This window comes from Manacus vitellinus, unplaced genomic scaffold (assembly GCF_001715985.3).
Source record: "Manacus vitellinus isolate BGI_N305 unplaced genomic scaffold, ASM171598v3 scaffold_18_pilon, whole genome shotgun sequence".
Taxonomy (NCBI): domain Eukaryota; kingdom Metazoa; phylum Chordata; class Aves; order Passeriformes; family Pipridae; genus Manacus; species Manacus vitellinus.
In genome coordinates, this window is record NW_021939324.1 from 2,050,488 (window position 1) to 2,071,066 (window position 20,579).

General features: G+C 36.1%; 1 protein-coding gene across 2 annotated transcripts in view; it reads right to left on the reverse strand.

The window, feature by feature from the left end:
• TTC33 (tetratricopeptide repeat domain 33) overlaps positions 1 to 20,579 on the reverse strand; it is a 38,872-nt gene that overhangs the window by 11,153 nt on the left and 7,140 nt on the right. For both annotated transcript variants that reach the window (XM_018070335.2, XM_008921617.3), the window contains exon 3: positions 4,772 to 4,853. In XM_018070335.2, coding sequence (XP_017925824.2) covers positions 4,772 to 4,853 — 82 coding nt within the window. The remainder of the gene's footprint in view (positions 1 to 4,771; positions 4,854 to 20,579) is intronic.

Consider the following 20,579-nt stretch of genomic DNA (forward strand, 5'->3'; position numbering starts at 1 on the left):
ACAGAATACACCGAAGGACAAACACATGGAGAATTAAACACAATAAATGTGCAACTATTGTTGAAAAACTCCTGGGTTGTATTTTTTCTTTTTAATAGAAGACTGGAACCTACCAAAGACAGTTACAGTGCACATGATATAATTACAGAAACAATCTCCTGTAATTCAGCATGGAAAAAGACCTTAACAATGACTTGTATTTAGAGAGTAAGTATTCTGCAACAGCAAACCTAATCTAGAGGTGAAGTCTATTTAAAGAAGAAAAAAAGTGGTTCCTGAAAGTGAAAATCTGTTACTCAGTAGTTACCATAGTATTTTAGTTCTTGCATTCAATCTCCATAACTAAGCCTATAAATCACAGTTAGCAATACTTAATGTGGCTCAAAGCTTGCCATTTGTTTCCAAGACTACCATGAGATTGGCACATTACCTGAAAACCTGCATCACACTCTGAGGTCATGATTTCAGACACCCACATGCTGTGGTGGTAGACACCACTGTAAGAAACAAATGACAACTGCATTCCTGCAGTATGAGGAGAACGTCAACCACAAGAGTAAGATTCATGTGTGGGCAACCACTTTCATCCCATTTGACCCACAAGTATGATGAATAATTTTAGAACATATTAGTACTATTGCTGAAGTGCAAAAAGCATTTATCTAATCTTACTGTTCTAAGGTATATTAAATAGATAAATATGAGTGCAGAGTAAAGGAGGATTCAAATGTGATGATCTTCAGTATTTACTGTAATTAACGTAAAGTACTTGCACAGCACAGGGGTGAGTACACTAAAAAAAAGGGGGGCAGGGGAGAACAGAGGAAGGCAAGACTTACAGAAAGTAATCCTGTACTGAAGAAACCGAGACACATCACATGCATAGCTTCTGATAAACCCTACATACTTCTGCTGTTTTCGTATGACTAAATTTTTCTGAAGACTAATCCTACGGCTTCTCTTTGATTCCATTTAATGGACTGTACCTTAAAATTTAGAAGTACTTAAAAAAGTTTTAAAAAACAACCCACAGTCATATGTCATTTTCCCCTTTTTTCCCTCAACAGTTCTAAATGACTGTGCTTTGTATCAAATGATATGTAATGAATGTTATGTATTTTTTCAAAACTTTCAGTGCAATTACAGGTTTGAGTGCAATTTCTCTTTTCTGCAGCAGATCTGTGAAATGAATCAAACTATTACTAGTGGACAGGTGTACATCCTACCAACATTAAGTGATTCTGCACCTATCAGCTACCTTTTACATTAGTGTCTTAATGTGTTTATTCTCTAAAGAGAAAACAGAGAGTACACATTCACCAGAACATTTTTATGCATCCCAAGTATTCAGTACTTCTTACCAGTACTTTCTACTGCAAATTCCAAAATTCCAAAACATCTACGTAAATGTTTAGGGAGTCTTTTGTAGTTTTTAATGAATTTTAATGTTTTGTTTACTGAATTATGACCTCAGTAATAAAAGGCAATTATTCCACTTTCATCTATTTATGACTGTTATGTGTACTAACGTAGACAGCTGCTTTAAAAATGCTCTTCCAGATCACGGTAGTAATTACTGTGCTCCTAGTAACTTTGGCATCAGTTTCTCAAAGTCCATTAAAACAAGTACATATTTGAATGCATATGCATTTTGTCCAGCATAGGTAGTTTTTTCAGTTATTAACGAAATGACTCAGCAATTCTTGTCAGTCATTGCAAAAGAATAAATTTATTAATGCACTCTGTTTTCCAACACTCATCTCAAGAATCTCATTGTACATATATATACGTGTATATATAAAATTGACTAGAGGGAAATGTCTTATAAAGATGTTCAATAAGTGGATTTTCAGGACTTTATTCCAACAGATTTACCACTGTTACATGCATTAAAACAAACAACATCCATGTCATACAATGACTTAGTTTAACAGATACAGCTTTAAAAGCCATACATCAGAGATTAGAAGAATTAGAAGAACTCAGAGGCAAAAAGCTTGTTAAATGTAGCAACTATCATCAAGACACTGACCAAGTATTAATAATCCAGGTAACGGAGTGACCCATCCTGTTCTACCCAGAATATTTTGGAAGTTTTATGAATCTGAGTAAATTCTGGTTTTAAATGACCTCACTGGATTGAGGCTGAATCACTATATATAGATACATTCCAAGTCCAGTGAAACTAACCAAATTCCTTTTTCCATCCAGAAACCCATTTCAAAATACAGATGAATAAAATTCATCCTACCCATAAGCAGCTTACATTTATCCATGCTGTAAAGTGATTACCATTACACCACACAGAAATGCTTTTTTGCAATTTCGTTTTCTGGAGTTTACATGAATGTTCTGATAGTAAACTCGTCTCACTACACATCCCAACTTAAGGAAAAAAAAAATTAAAAATAATCAGTGATTATTAGTGATGTTTTATAACCTAAACTTGGTTTAGGTCTGGTCTTGTCTTAGAAACCCCATAATTTCTTAAGTGGGAAGTCGTTCACCCAGTTCAAGATTAAAAAAGCCTCTAGAAAAGAGGAAATGGAATTATTTGAATATGAGTGTGATGGGTTTCATCTACAAAAACAAAGAGGAGACATACATCTGAAATCCTGGTCCTGTTCAACGAATGCAAATTCAGGATGCAGCACGGTACAAAACTAGATCCTCATATCACTGATGACAAAATATCTAAAAAGCTTATTAAGTGGAACTAAACCTGAATGCTTACATTTGAATTTACTTGTTTTTATAAATGTCTATAAACAATTGTATTGTGTCCTTTAAAAATCCCATCATAGTTGCATAGTGTGTTCAACTATGTTATCTGAGATCTGAGGTAGAAGTATCACTAGATAAGCAACACTAACCAGGTTTGTTCTCAGGAGTAGTACAGAATATCAGAATGTCTCATTTCAAGAAATTTGTTATAAACATCACAATGTATCAAGTCCTTTGATATCTCTCTTCACACAGTAAGGAGTCCCACATGGTCCAGTCCCCAAATGTTCAAATACAGATTTAAAGAATATGTTGAACTTTGTTCCTCCATCTTTGTAATTCAAAGCAGTAATAAAGTAATTCAGTCAATATCTAAGAAATTCAGCTCATAATTAGTTTCACGCATTAATACAGGCAGTCTTTATACATTCCTTTTAACATAGTTACAATGCTACTTATCTAACATCACGATCAACACTAGGCTGTTGTTGTAGGGTCTTTTTTAAAGATTTTTGGTTTTCAACAAAAATGTAAAAATGAACTTGCATAAACATTTACTTGCCACTCGTTCTTGTAATATGGGAGCAGCTTAGGCTGGTAATGGAATATCAATTATATATACTGACAGATCTTGCATGCAAAGAAAGTGCACCCCTAACTTCTCCACACACCATAAAAATCTGTTTTTAAATGGGTCAAAGACTAGCTGAGGGAAATGGAAAAAAAATCTCATCAACTTCTATGGGTTTTTGAAGCAGTTGAGCAATTCCAAAATTCCCATGTGATTTTCTGGAAACACAGTTATTGCAAGTGTCTTTGACAACTAGGAACTTTAAACGCTATTTCCGCTCTTCAGAAATGCTAAAAGACATTTGTCCTACATCTGTTAAAATACAGAGCTTTAAGAACTTACCATAAACATTTACAGATTTCTTCTGTGCTGTTAGTATATTTATCTGAGCTGGATATTAAACAACACAGTATTGAAAATGTTAAATTTGCAGCTGAGGAAGGAAATACTCATGAACTGGGAAGCTGCTATATAACCCAACATAGGATTATCTTAATAAATGTAACAGAATATTAGACAGATATTCAAGACTATGACAAACACTCCATCCTCCAATGTTAAATTCTCAAAAGAAATTACTTCATGAATAGACTTTTCCCCGCTGAAAGAAAATTAGTAGAGACCATAAAGAATCTTTGTGTATCGCACAAAGTCATTCTTACCATGAATCTCCTCCCCTATTATGTGACCCACATACCAACACAGGCAGATTTTTATAGACTCAGTGCCAGTTAAGCCCTTGCTGAAGTTGTACAGTTCTTCCAAAACATTTTCATTGAGCTACAGATGAATAGCCGCAGTATTTGCATTGGTATGCTGCACTGGAATAACACAGTCAGCTCTAAGACAGTATCAGTTAAATATTAACCACAATATTTTTTTAATTAATTACATATTTTGGCAAAAATGGATTTTTACAGCTCACATTAGTGCCTTTAGAAGTAGAAGGGTATCAAATTACACGTTACACTAAACAGCTTCCAGTAAGCATAAGTCATACTGCAAAAAACATCTGTAATAATTATTTGCACATACGAAAGAGAGGTTGCCAATTGAAACATTAGATGTTTAGATGTTTGGTTAAAAAGATTCACTAAAGAGTTCTATAAATGTATATTCTGTACATAAGCTTTTCTTGTGTTCTCATTCTCAGTGTAATAGAAGTGTTACACAATGTAAGGATGTGGAAAAAAAAAGAAAGAGTGAACTGCCTAGCCCTGCTCTCCTCTTCAGGAAAGCAAGCAAAGGCATGGCGGAAGCTGAGGCCTGGGTTCCTTTATTCTTTCCGCTTTTATTACTCTCCAATGGTTTCATTAGACAGGGAAAGATATTTTACAAGATTAATCAAAGTCACACAGCCGGTTTCTCAGCTGTAGCTCTTGCACACAACAACTAAACAATGTTGCCCAGTATCTGCTGACAAACACATTGGTTTTTTCTTAATTTCTCAACTGATAAAGAACTGTCATGTTTTACCTGTGATTTCATCTCATAAAGTGTAGCATCCTCTGGAGTTAATTGAAGTGCTTCATCCCACTTGAAAATAGCTTCTCGGTACCTGTAGTTAAAACAACATTACAGTGTCACTATATTTAAAGATACTGGAAATTTCTATTTATATCCTGACATTGTCCTAAATAAAGTGCCATGGTATCTGATTAGTATTAATTATTTTTCTAATTATTTCCCCATAAGACATACTGAACTATTTTCAAGAACTAGCCACTTGTTGTTTTGACAGAACAGATACTAAGTACTACTATACAACTGGCCTCAAGTGAATTTACAAATAAACACAGGAAATCTGTAGCAAAGCTTAATGACTTAAAACTAGAAATCTTAAACTAAGTCCAATTCCCCTCATTGTCAAAATTGTCCTTAGCCAGGCATAAGGAAATATATTCTGAACCCAACATGACTTGATACAGTCACAATTTAAAACTTCTTTTTGTACTGTAAGATAATGTAATAATCTAAGGACACCTAAGTAACTAAAGTATATAAGTATAAAAAATAAGTTGAAATTAAACAGCTATACTGAAATCACTCAACTTTGGGAAAGCATACACTAGCTTCATATGTTGACTATCCTAGAAGACAGAACAAAACAGAAGAGTTGACCAAAACTAATAAAAATTAGCTCTTTGTATTGAACAATGAGGTAAAACTTGATCAAATGCATACTATGGTTTTGCCCATATTGAAGAATTGTAACGGAATAGCGAGATGCAGTTACAGGGGTACAGTCTTTCAGCCCTAAAGGTGGCATCAGATCAATATTAATGAGTCTGCGGGATACCACATGTTCTCTGAATCTGTTTAAAAATCCACATTTGTTATGGAACTGTGCAGGAACTCCTGTATTTATATTAATTACACAGTAAAGGTATGAAAACAGTTCCTCTTGGTAGATATACATACTGCAATTTTAATACAGTATGGATAAAACTACAGTAATTTTTACATGCACTTCATATGGAAACAGTTCTTATCTTCCCCTACTCCCCCTTCTTCCTTCTCTTTCCTTTCCCCATTTTTCAGTCCTCTGGGTTTTATCACACCTCCAAGTTTTCCAGAGGAGTCATATGAAGACTTCAGAAAGTTCTGAACCAACTGGGAATAGAAAAATAAGACTGGAAAAGCAATGCAACCGAAGTCAAACTCTCCTTGTGATTCAGGTTTTATTAGTTTGCAAATTACACTAGTAAGTATGATATTTGAGTCCTAAGCAAAGGATGTTCCAATAAAGCTCCACATTTCCTCAAATTTCAGCCACCAGCTGTGCATTCTGTCATCTCAGCTCGTTCCTTATGGGCAGGTGTGTTCACTCTAAAAAACCATCATGAGATTTTCTACATTTTAAGCTGTTATTTAGTTGGTAGGGACTACTTTTTAAATAGAAGCTTACAGTTTTGTTCAAGACCTACCACGGACCTTGCACAATAAAGTCTACATGAGTAAGGGAAGTTCTCTGCTCAGTTAGGTGGTATCCTGGCCATGCAGAAAGGTACAATATTACAAATGTAGCAAAAAGGTTTAGTAAAAAAAGATTTTGGAAAACAGAGCAAATACAGTAATAACATCAGTAAGCAGAAAGGAACTGGCATCTTGCAAGTAGAAAGATATAAGACAAAAATCTGCATTTCAGGAATCGTAATTTTCACTTCTATGAACAGAACGTTGCTCGAAGTGTCAATCTGAATGGAACAAAAATTTGTAGCCATTATATACTACCTCTGAAGGAAGCGCCAAATACAAGCTAATGTTCCCCCAAACCTTATTAGGTTTTGCTCCCAATTTGTCAGCAGTCTGCCAACAGAATAAAGATGGACAAGGGAAAAAAAGCAGTCCATTAACAGAAACACTACACTATGTGTGGTTCTGTGTGTGAACAATAAGTTACTTAACTCTGTGAGCCTCAGGAAGCATGATCCAAGAGAATGGACAACAGAATGCCAGAATCACTTTCCAGCCTGAGAACACAACAGGAGAGGGCTGGTGAAGAAAAGTTTTCTGCAGGTACACACTGAACCGACTGCTAAAAGGGCTGACTACCAGTTCACAGTGTGGAGACACCCACATGGCTGTGAAACAGTCATCTTTTCAGTGCATGTATTTCCTTGAGAGGAAAGTCTGATAAAACATGACTGCTCTATTCCTTTAAATATGCAGAAAAAAGGATGTTTCCATTGCTGTTCCAGGAGAAACTAAGGTCCTTACTAAGAGAAACTGAAGCATGTTGCTTGCTCTAATAACACAAATTTAAGAAAAAATCATTTAAGTAAAGATAGTCCATTAATGAAAGAATTTTATACCTCACTCTTCTGAAGGAAAAGATTATATACTGTATTAAATATCAAATGAAGTTTCCTGGAAATATAAGGTACAGTTGTATAGTCAATGTTCCAGTAAATGTTTTATGAAAACCATAAACCTTGGTTGAAATAAAAAGTGAGGTAATTCAGGAGTAGTGTTGTAAAATAAATAATTAAAACAATAGATAATTTTATGGTTGCCGTATCTTTTTTTGAGCTAAACTATACAGGACCTTTACCACTACGAGAAGGTAACTAGTTTTCAAAAGCAAAACTTCAACATAAATATAACATGTACTTTGGATTTAATCAACACATATTTAATGGGCATTCCATTTGCTATTCCCATTTCTTTGCTTAGAAATTAAACAAGCTCACATACAGTAGTGTGACTAGCAGGTCACAAGCATGTATGCATCAGCTGAGCTACAAAAACTGCCATGTCACAGCTGGAAAAACTGAAGTAATGAATTTTAGCTTAATGCTTCTCCACCAAGGTCTGCCAGGACTTCTTCCCATATGTCTGATATGGAGAGAGCACACATGTTTTGAACACATGCTATGGCACTGCTGATACACAGCATCACAGAATATGCTGAGTTGGAAGGGACCCACAAGGATCAGAGTCCAACTCTTAACCCTGCACAGGACCATCCCCAGGAGTCACACCATGTGCCTGAGAGCATAATCCAAATGCTTCTTGAACTCTGTCAGGCGTGGTGCTGTGACCACTTCCTGAGGAGCCTGTTTCAGTGCCTAACCACACTCTGGGTGAAGAACCTTTTTCTAATACCCAACCTAAACCACCCCGACACAACTTCAGGCCATTCCCTCAGGTTCTGTCCCTTGTCACCACTGAGAAGAGATCAGTGCCCGTCCCTCTTCCCCTCACAAGGAAGCTGAAGGCTGCAATGAGGTCTCTCCTCTTCTCCAGGCTGAACAGTCCAAGTGACCTCAGCCGCTCCTCATACAGCTTCCCCTCAAGGCCCTTCATCATCTTAGTTGCCCTCCTTTGGACAGTCTCTAATGGTTTAATATTTTTCTTATATTGCAGTGCCCCAAACTGCACACAATGTTCAAGGTGAGGCCACCCAGTGAAGAGCAGAGCAGGACAATCCCCTCCCTCAGCTGGCTGGCGATGCTTTGCCTGATGCCCCCCAGGTTGGCCCTCCTGGCTGCCAGGGCACTGCTGACTCATATTCAACTTGCCAGGACTCCCAGGTCCCTTTCCGTGGTGCTGCTTTCCAGCATCTTGCTCTCCAGTCTGTATGCAAACCCCGGGTTGCCTCATCCCAGGAACATAATCCACCACCTGCCTTTTCATATCATTGGCGATTGCCCAGTCCCCTAATTTGCTGAGGTCTCTCTGCAGGGCCTCTCAGCTTTTGAGGGAGTCAACAGCTCCTCCCACTTTTGTACTGTCTGCAAATATACTTAGTATCACTTCGAGTCCTGTGTCCAAGTCATTTATGAAGATGCTGAAGAGCACAGGGCCTAAGATGGAGCCCTGTGGAACCCCACTAGTGGCAAGTCACCAATGTGATGTCCCCCTACTCACTACAACCCTTTTTGCCTGACCCATGAGCCAGTTGTTCGTCCACTGCATGATGTGTTTATCCACCTGTGTGCTGGACATTTTGCCCAGAACGATCCTGTGAGAGACAGTATCAAAAGCTCTACTGACATCCAGAAAGATTACATCCACTGGCTTCCTTTGATCAGCTAGGTGGGTTACCTTGTCATAAAAGGAAATCAGTTTGACAAGCAATAACACACATTTGAATCTTAGGTCCCCTCAGAGAAAGGAATATGAAACCTAGCACTTCCAAAACAAAAATAACTTGCCTCAAAAATAACATCTCAAAAACAAGAATAAGACTCAAAAAACCACAGATACATCCACTGGTGATCTATGATGTTATAAACCTTCTTCAAAAATCTCTGGTATTTGCTCAAGTGGAGATTAATCCCAAACACTAGTTGGCTTGGGATTAATTAACCAGTTGGCTGTGGGCCTACTGACTATAGCTTTGCAGATAAAAGACTTGGGGGACAAGAAGTGGGTGTGAGACAGCAGCGTATCCTTGTGACAAAGCAGCCCAACAGCATCCTGGGCTGCCTTAACAACACCAGCAGACATAGAGATGATGTACCTTAACTCTGGTGAGACCACACATGAAGTGCTGAGTTCAGTTCTTCTGAGCTGCCCAGTGTGACAGGGACATGGACATCTCTGGATGAGTCCAGCAATGGGCCACAAAGATGATTTAGGGCTTGGAGCACCTGTCATATAAGGAGAGGCTAAGAGAAATAGGACTATGCAACCTAGAGAAGGGAAGGTTCAAGAGGAATTTTACCAAGGTGCAAAATTACCCATTTGGAAGTGGGGCAGAGACTAAAGAAGATGGAACCAGATTCTCCTCAGTCATGTCCAGTGACAGGACAAGAAGCAACAGGCACAAACTGAAGCACAGAAAATTCTGTTTAAACGTATCTCCATCGCTGGAGATATCCAAAATGCAACTCAACAATGTCCTGGGCAACTTACTGAAGGTGACTTTGCTTTGAGCAGGAACTGAAGTAGAAAATCTCTTAGTGTTCATTAGGATTATATGATACTAAGATATCAGCAATGTCAGTGTTACATGATTTAAGATATGATTTTCTCTTCACTAAATGAAAACAAATTTTAAGCAAATTATAATCTTACAATAAATAGACCCATTCATGTTTAGATCTCCGGGATTACTACATATATTTATCTAATGTAATAGTAAAGAAGTCACAGAATATTAATAATGGACATACCCTAATTTTATAGATTATGAAATTAGTATTTCCAGAAAAATTAAAACCCTTATCTGCACATACATTGTAACTAAGCACCTAAACAGTAACATAAAGCATTTTTTAAGGAAAACTATCATATTTTGAAAGAATTACTATTTATGTGAGTATACAGATACAGTATACTTAATTTTATCTACCCACTGTGATTTCAGTAAAGTAGTATATCTCACTACAGAAAAAAAATTATACAGTTTTAATCAGAATTTAACTAGTATTTTCTCCTCTTTATTGCAAAGCCACAAAAATGAATAAACTATTGACAAATGGATATATCTGGAATGGCATCAGCATAGAAGACCAGATGGATCTTGACAATTTTTATTTAACAGCATATGAAATCCCATAGCTCCCCTAACATACTAAAACTGCTCTCTTCAGATGTGCTACTGACCATCTGGGAGCTATAGAAACTTGGCACATTTTTCTACAGCTTGCTAAAGTTTTGAAACAAACATCTCATGCTTACACTTCACTTTTTCAACACCATTTCTGGGAAAACAGGACTCAAACAAAAAACTCTTAAACAAAATAATTTTAAAAACTCTCATTCCCAAAGAAAAATATTTATTTTGAGGCTTCTGGGTTTAAAAAAAACAAACACTCAAGTTACACAGAGATCAATTTTTGAATCATATATACCTAATGCTAGAAAGCAACACTGCAGCTCAGGCAGGATTTAGAGTCCTATAGTTTAACAGGCTTCCCACACTTGATGCCTCAGGAACAGTGAGACAGGACATGATCAGAATGACACTGAAAATATCTGCAGATATACTGAAAAAGAAGAGATGGTATCAAATTCAGACAAAATGAGACACATCTGCAGGAGAGAGGCAGAGTACAGAAGTACAGTGCCAGGAGAAGGCATGAGGAAATGTAACTCCTGGATTTCTTTGAGACTTGGACAGACACTTTGAGACTTGGACAGACACATACAATCAGATGGTATAGGAGAATGAGGAAAAACATGGTTAGACAAAGCTAAGAAAGGGAAAGTAAATTTTAAAGGCAATACGAGTAATTGTCAAACACTCTTATCACAGAGGATGAACACGAATGATCTGTGCCACCAGCAACACCAGCTAGAACAATTTCAACCCAGTGTAGAGTCAAATTCAGATATCATTGGAAAGTAGAGAAAAAGAGCACTAGACAGTAATTACACAGAGGACATAAAAAGAGAAATGAAAATGAAAGCAGTTGATTACAGGAACAAACTTCCCTTTTTAAGCTGGGACATGATGCAGGGCCAGACTGTGGGGAGAAAAGATTCAAAAAACAGGTGAATGAGGAAACTAAAAAGAATAAAGAGCACAAACGTAACATGCCTTTTTGTGTTTAACAACTTCAGATTTCTCTAAGCCAGTGTGGTTTTTAAAGTAAAATACTTCTACTGTGGGTGGGGAGGGAGGTGTACCGAACTTTGTAGAAGCACCTAGAGAAGAACAGTGCAAAAAGAGGCAAAAGGAAGTTGTTTGCTTAAACATGCAGAGAAAAATCTTGTCCACAGTTAGTGCTATACAGCACGTTCAACCTCACTGGTAACCATCATAAAACTGGTACTCTCACTATTGTGCTTCATGTGTTTAAAATGTTCTTCTGAACTCTCAGCAACTTTCCAACTTTTTGTGAGACAATTTTGACGTTATTGATGAATCATCATTACTGCTCAAAAGCATAGCTCTTTTGTGGTTATTTCTGATTACGCACAGAGAAAACAACTCCTTAACTATCTACTAAAAATTCCCATAAAATGTTTTAATTTAACTGGCTCATTTAGGTGTGGTCACACTAACCTCTACAGGTAGAGAGTTACATGGCAATTCTTCAATGGCACCTGACCATATATAATGTCTTACCCTACAGTAAAGGAGAGATAAACACAAACAAACTCGATGCAACTACGCTTTGAGTAGGTAAATTATCCTGAATTGAAAACGGAGCAAAACAGCATGCACACAGCTAGGTATTCAGAGTTACTATTCTTGCACATACCAGACCACTCATAATCAGGTCATTGACACTTGGACATTAGCAGTGTATAGAGTGAAACTAAGTCTGGTTTGTACAGATCAATCTTTACCTATGCAGCAAATACAAAGTATTGTTACATGTAAATCAACTAATACCACAAAATTAAATAGCTACACAAATATTTCAAAGAGATTTATCTCTCTTAAGAACTTCCACTGAAGATGGGAAATACCATTTCATCATGTGCCAAAAGCAATTATCACCTGTCATCACTCTGAACTACAAGATCAAGTTCTTAATGTAAGTTCCATTCACCAGTTTCCTAATTTTTAGTCCAGCTACATATGTAAATATGGCTACTTTTTATCACTGCATCTATTAAGAAAGTGCAGTTTTGAAACTACTTTTATCAAGGAAAAAAGTATGAAATACAATACTGGAGAAAGATAAAGAATTTCATACCAAAACGCAAATATACAAAAGCAAAAGCCACAGAAGCAGGATTCTGATACTGTCTCTGATAGACATCCTCTCTCACAGGGGAATAACACTTAATTTCCTCAAACACAATATGAAAAAGTAGTCTCTTCATTACTACGTCACAACCATCTTTTGAGACCCAGGAATGGAATATACTGCAGTAAATAATTTTAGCAACAAATGACAGAGGAAATGAAGAGTGAGCAGTGCCACACCTGATAGTCTGCCATAATATGTCTTTTACAAATACATTTTATAGTGAATTGTGAGCTGAGGGCTCTGCCACCTTTGACTTATTCTACCCCAGTCTTTACAATCTGGTTAATCAGTGATTCATGGTCCACCCCACTCAGATATCTGCACTCATCTGTAAGGAGACAACCAAATTTTCAATACAAAGGCAACATCCAGATGCTAATCCAATGTCTTGGAGCTAACTGCAGATCACTTTTGTTCCTGTGGCCTATACACTGGGCCATCAGCGTGTGCAATTCCAGTGCTTTCTCCTCAAAGGGGGCTTTGGAAAGCATGTATTTATGTGCCTATGGTTGAGTTGATTCTTCAAAACACAACACCATTACTTCAGCTCTGACTGAAGAGAATTATATAACTGGTTAACAAGCAAGATCAAAGCACATATTTTTCTGTTTAAAAAAACTTCATATTCAGGAAAAAAACAAGTAAGTTGCAAATTACTAAACAAAGACTTAGTTAAACATACCAATCACAAAATTCTAGAAACTGCATGTTCTGCAGCTTTGTTTCTGGCCCTGCTGCAGAATCTCACTGGACTTGGCACTGCTACTTCCTATTTTCCTCTCAAAACTTATATAACACAGAGGAATTTACTTACCTGCAGTAATATTACATCATGATGACTGTTAGAAACTCTAAGAAATACACTGCTAATCATTTATAGTAGTACTGAAAACTCAGTAGTGCCATTTTTAATTGAGAATGGCTCAATTAAAGGCTGTTAATGAGTAAAGAACTGGAAGAAATTATGTTTCTTTCAATCAAATGGTAGTTTTGCTGGTTTAGTTTTGCATGAAAACCACATGACACTACTGTCACTGACTGCATACCTCATTAACTACAGAAATATTAACAAACAGACTGCAGTGAGAAGTATTTAGATTTTTACCATGCAATAATTAAAAACTACAGTATGGATAAACGTTTTACCTTAACAGAGAGACAAAAGAAATAAGCTATTTCTACCTGTGTTCTATTAATACCAAAATGTCAGGTAATTACAAAGCAGAACATAGAGAGATGTAAAAATGTGTAAAAGGTGTAAAATGTGTACAAATGTGTACAAATGCAAAATCTTACTCACCAGAGTGCAATATTTGAGAACCACTTTACAAATGAGCTAATCTTTTATCTGTATTTCTCCAATATCTATACTTGCAAGTTATATAACATACCTGTTTTTCTTAAACACATAGTAGAACAGTAATTTTTCTATTTAAAAAGGCAGTGCTAAAAACAGACTTGTTGATACAGAGGAAATAACAGCTGTATTCACACACTGTCATACTAGAATGCTTAAGAACAGAAATTGTCAAGACATTCCACACCACTGAGAAACATTCTCACACAAAAGAACGTTTGGTGTGCTGTATAACTGGTGTTCATTTAAGAACATTAAAAAAACCTAAATTGTAATTACATTCATATAATTAAAAAAAATGCAGTTTCAAATGCTTTTATGTTCAGCATTAATATCAGATAAAACCACAGCTGTTTGAAGAGATGACACATAACAATCCCTCTACCAGGTTCTAGAAGTTGTTTTCCAACCATGTATAAACATGCAGGGTATTTCATTAAATATCAGACTTGTAATTTAACATAACATAATTAAAATCGGGTATTGATTGTCATTTTACAGATGAGAGTTCTGTAGGAAGCCAAAATAAACACTGACAAATAGGAGAAGCGTGGAAATTCACATTAAGAAGAGAAATACAAGTTTTATTGCCATTTCATTATTTAAGCAATAAGAACAGAGTATCATAACCTTACAAGTTTCGAAAGTGAATTGTTTCAGTAAAATCAATTCACTATTTTGGTATCCTAAACAAAAGCTGCAAATTGATATAAATCAAGTATCAGATACTGCAATAGCTATAGTATTTAAAGTATTCGCAGAGAAGTAATGCATTTTTATTGCTGAAATTAAGTTTCGAATACAAAGCTTTAGTTCCTCAAAATAGTTTCAACTGCAGTTCCTCTGAAAGCAGCAGGAAGGAAAATGTAGAAGAAAAACCGTTTGAAGCAATATTCTTGTCTTGAGAATTATTTGTTCAGACACCCTTTAGACACACAATAATAGAGCTAGAATGATGGGTATCATCTGTTTTGTTCTTAGCTGAGTAGGCATTTATTCCTTTTAACCTTTTAATTATTTGTCCACAAATGGCTGACAGCTCTGTGTCTCTCACCACATGTTATGATCCTAGTGGTTCTCAGAAATCAGACACAGAAATTAATGCACGGAATCAACAGCTGTCAACAGTATCAAAGAAAAAAATTCTTGGATTTAGATACCAGCATTCCTCTATCTTTCTTAAAATTACTTATTACCAAAATATAATGCTCATGGGTAGGGTATTAACACGACAAAAGATTTGGGGAGAGATGATACACAAAAAGCAATAGTCTGCTCACATTCTATTCTGATCAGTTCCATTTCATCCAGTTGACGTGCTCTTGTTATCTGTATTAAATAACGTAATTTCCCTTCATTTTCTTTCCCTCTATTACTTCCAGTTCCTTACAATGTTTGTTGATGTCAACATCAGAGAATAATAATGACAAAAGTTATAGACAAAAACCGAGAGAAAGACAAAGATAGGAGAAACATGTACTTCTCTATGGTATTTTGATACTTAAAAGGCAATTTTATCTTATTTTTCATGAAAGTTCCAGTAAGTTAAGTAGGCAGGTACCCTATAAGCCTTCCACAGAGCTGAAACTATTAGAAGGTATTGATGTCAAATGACTGTGAAGTATTAACGCAAATTCTAGTGAAAAAAGCCATGAAGTCTCCTGAAATAAGTGAAATATAGAGGTGCAATAAACAGAACACTCTATCTATGAGGACATAATATACATATGACTGTATGGAGACTGGATATCACCATCTAAGGAAGTAAGGAAACTTAACATACTTCTGAATCTCAAGATAACAATGCAACTCATCCACATGAAAGTGGCAAGAAGAGTGGGAACTCTCACTACCAGCACTACATCGAGTGGTGAGCTTCAGCTACACTAGACAGAAATGTTCTGCGAAGGGTCAGAAGAGGCACGTTTGTGTTCCAATTACCATGACAGAGCTAGTTAGTTAGTTACTATGCTGCTGTTTCTACTGATATGCAACCTTGCAGGAACCAACAGATTCAGATTGATGGTTTTTGTTGGCAGTTATTTTGCATACATATAGCAATGCCTGTCAAAAGAGAGGTAACAGCAAGAACTGTCTGAGCTATTCACTTCATTTTTTCCCATATCACAGCATGAGATGCAAAATAAAACATTACAGATTCAACAGAAGATTAAGACATCAGATGTTTTTATCTACATTAACTACTAGATAGGAATACTCCAGCCATTTGCCCACAGTATCCCAAGCTCCTGAATCCTAACTTCTAAAATTAATCCTTGCTCTTATTTTATGACTCAAATCCTATGCTCTATCTGGCAGGAAACACCTCCAAGGAATATTTTGAGTTCTGGAAGGTTGTTCCAATAAACTACCTCTATATTTATAACATAGTTTCAGAAAAGCAAACAGGGAAACTGACACAAGTTTGCTGTGATAATGAACAAGACTGTAAAGCATCTGTGAACTGGAAGATCTTTTCATATGGAGAAAAAAAACAAAAAAGGAAGCAAAGCTTGACAGCTTTAATGTTGCATTCTGGAGAAAAGATTCTTGCCTCAGCTATAAAAATATGCCCTTTAACATATATTCTTTGCTACCTTCTCTCTTTAAAAAATAAGTTGATCACACTGATAAGATAAACACAATTAAGTCTGACTTAAAAAAAGCCTTATCTCTCTACAATTCCTTTTCCTGGATTTAACGAAAGCTACCATCTACAAACTCTAACAGCACCAATGAATTGCCTTTAGACCAAGAAATACACCTACCTTGGTAGATTTTTTCCAGTTTTGCTCAATGTTTAAGATTTTGCTCTCTCAACCTCAATTTGTTACCAGAATATGATGACCAAAACCAAATAACTTTGACAACCTCACAATCAGTTAAACTATATTAAAAAACCAATAAATTACACAGAAAAAGAGAGCCAGGTTAAAGATTTTTTGTTACAAAATGCTCAGCATAATTGCTTATACAAGTAATTTGCAGAACGCTTCCTTAGGTTTCATTACAGTGATTTGTTCATTAGAACATTTTAATATTTATTATTCTAATTTTATATTAATTTCTTTCATTCTGTATGTCAACAACACTCCTAAATTTTTTTCTAGTATTGTTTGGAGTTCCTTTCTTACTTTTGAATATCACAAAAGAAATCAGCTACTAAAATAAATAACTTCTGAAACCTTGTTCATTCAATTCCACCCACAATACAGAAAGTATTGGAATTCTGCCACATTTCTGAAAGGCAAATACAAATGTCTTCAAATGACTCTGCAACTTTCTATTAAGTCAGTCCTCAAAAGTTGTTCTGCACTTTCTTTACCTCAGCCCCCTCCCTTGTCCCTGCTTTGCACCAGTATAGAAGCTCTTGCTTCTTGAACCAAGTCAACAGTCTAAACCTGCTTATGACCTGTCCTAATACCAGTTTGTTTGAAAACACCAAGCAGCAACCAGAAATAGACTATTTCTCAGCTAGGCTTCTTCTCCAGTCCTATGACAAATTGGTACTGTGAGCTGTCTCCCCCCAGAGTAAAACAAAAAAACTGGACCAATTGCAAAGTGGTGGAAATGAAAGGGGAGGAGTGTTGGGTCACATTGACCCCAATTCAAATCAGCATAATCAGTGATGGAACTGCAACCTTGGACTAGATATCTCACTTGCAAACAACCAAAGCTATGCAGCGTGCACACCAGCCCTTGCTTTCAGTTAACTCAGCCCTGACATAATTTAACAATTGTCTACAAAATTACTACATCATTAACTCCCATGTAAATAAATCAACAGAACAAAAAAAACAATAAAGACAGGCAACACACACAATAAATTAGGTTCTTAAAAATTTGACGACCCTATAATACAAATTTAATAATACATAAATAATAAAATATATTATACTATACATAAATAATAGAAACTTGATTACTGTACAGGACCCTTCCAAGCAATTATTCTTGTGGTAGTACATTATGTTATGAAATCAACTCTTTAACAATCATCACTTCTACAAAACCAAATATTTCCACAACGTAAAACAAGAATGTACCACTCTCAATCTTCCCCACCTGCTATTTGAATTACACCTTCAAAGGATCCTGCTGAACAAGATGAGAATTTTTATTCTGAGCCTTTACTGCTAAGCATCCTTTTCAGTTTAAGGATACTTTCACAATATGCCCTAAGAGGTGGAGGACACCATCTAGGGAACTGGAAAGCAAACTGACATATACATAGAAACCAAGATCTTTGTAACAAAACACAATGCCATATCCTACTTCCTTAGAAAATTCCTGAACCACATGCTGATGGGCAATTATAATTCCTTAAATTCAGTACATTTTAATTTTAGAAGATGTGGACAACAGATATACACCATGTTCCATATGGATCAGGCAAAGGACACTGAATTACTGTTTCAAAATTAAATTCCATGAACCACAGAGACAGTTAAAACAAAAGCAGTGGAAGGGAATATTATCTCTGTCAGCAACAATAACTAGAATTTAAGAACAACTGGACAAAAGATATTAAATAAGGAAACCACTTAATTTTTTCCCTGCAGCTTCCCCTATGAAGAGAAATAATATTATGAAAAAATAATTTCTAAATTCAAAGGGTTTATTATTCAAATGAAAGCAAATAGATGTATTTAACAGTAGATCCAGACAATAAACAAACCCACAAAACCGTAACTTTAAAAAAATGAGCTATGATCATAGTGTGCAGTATCCATCTTGATGTCATTAATACCAGGAATCCTATGAAGGATATGGAAAAGGCCCCAGGTTGTATTTCTGTGCAAAAACTGCTTATACTGTTAATGTAAATTACTGCCTCTTGCTAAGTGGTTTTACACTAGGTATATAAATAATAGAATTGTCTACATTTAAAAGCTGCACTATTAGAATGTCTAACTGAAGTTATAGGCAAAATCTCTTAGCTCAAGTCAGAAACATGTTCTTTAATCTGCTAGACAGACTTTTGTATTCAAGTATTAACATGAACCTCTAGCTGCCATCTACCAGTACAGACCTGCTAGCAGAGATTGTTTTTTGCAGGATGGCAATAGTGTTGGTTATACTGTCACCAAGTCTAATATTTTAAAAGACAATCCCTGTCTCAGTTTATCACAGTAATATGTAGCAAGAGAAAAGGAATGAAGACAGTTTCAGAAATCAATCCGTCTATGAGAGAAACTCACAGCGAAACATTTCACCTCAACACAGCACTTAGAGGAAAAAAAAGTGCACCACTTGCACTCTGATATATAAACCCATTGCCCCTCATACGCAGCAAAAGGTTGTAAACGTTGATGTCAGAAAATACCTCGAAGACTGGTGGTATACCCACATCAGTTTCAAAGAAAATCACAGGCTCTCAGAAGAATTAAGTAAAAAAAGGTGGAACTAATTACTCTACTTTTGTATAATTTACAAGGCTAGAAATATGCCGGCACGTGTGCTTTCAGAATTTTAATTTTTCAAGCACAGCTATGATAATGAGAGACAAAAACTAAAGTATAAGGGGAGGTTTTAAGTACATAGACACATTTTTTAAGAACTCATTAAAAAAAAAACTACATAGCAGATGTACAGTGAATAAACAGTTTTCCACTTACAAAAATCTGTAGATTACATTTCACACATAGAACGAACAGACCCTCTAAACTTAAATCCAAAGTAACACAAATTATCCTTGATCTCCAAGCAAGTACTCGCAGTTAGGCCCAATTTCCCCTCAACTAAGTTTTGGTCCCTCAGCTGAAGTGTTCACAGGAGGACTTCAGCCATGCTGCAGCCCCAGAGCTTGTACCTGCATTAGGACACTCATGGTTCCAGGGAACATTCCCAGATACTGGCATCTGAGCAGCATTACTCCCAGCTGCAGCCTTGGCATGGTTGTGGACAACCCTCTCCCAGTTTGTCCACAGCCACCCAGTTCAGGAAGGCAAAAGCACCACAAAATGGTCCTGGTAACATGTGTGAAGTACCCATTAGATTAATTATGTCAATACCTCTTTCTCCTTACATTACCAAGCAACCTTGAATGAATAATGATTCGTATCCTGGCTGACAACAATAACTTTCTGAAGTTACACAGGATGATACAAAGGCATCAATTAAATTATGCTTTCTCTTAAGGAAAATACAAATAGATGTGTGTGTGTATATATATAAATATATATGTATATATATAAATTCGTAGAACAGTCTACAGCTGTTCTACGAATATTCCTTCTGCTTCTATTTACAAATACATACCTACAAAAATATGCACACATTCAAATACAGATGGATCATGCAATGTCATATTTCAACATCCTCAAGGAACAATAATTCTAACAAAAAGATACTCTCAAAATCATGCGAACTCTGCGAGCACATCCTCAGAAAAATCTGCACTAAATTAGTAACAATTTCATAACTGAACTCCTGCTTTGCCAATAATAACCAGCTGTTGGAAAATAATGTTTTCCAGACCAAAAAGAAAAAAGCTAATTTAAAGATAAATTACACCTTAAAGAACTACTTTAACAGTCTGCAAAGAACTTTCTCCTCAATGAGAGGAGATGCATCATCAGGAAGTAACAACTCTATCAGTACGTGGCAAAAACCAATAGAGTCAGCAATAAAAATTAACTTAGACAAAAATTATGTATTACTTCACATAGCAGTTTACAGGAGCGTGTTAAACACTACAAACCACTCTCTGCACTTTTTTTAATTCTGTAGAAAGGTTATGAGGCCTGAAAAACAATCTGTATGTTCT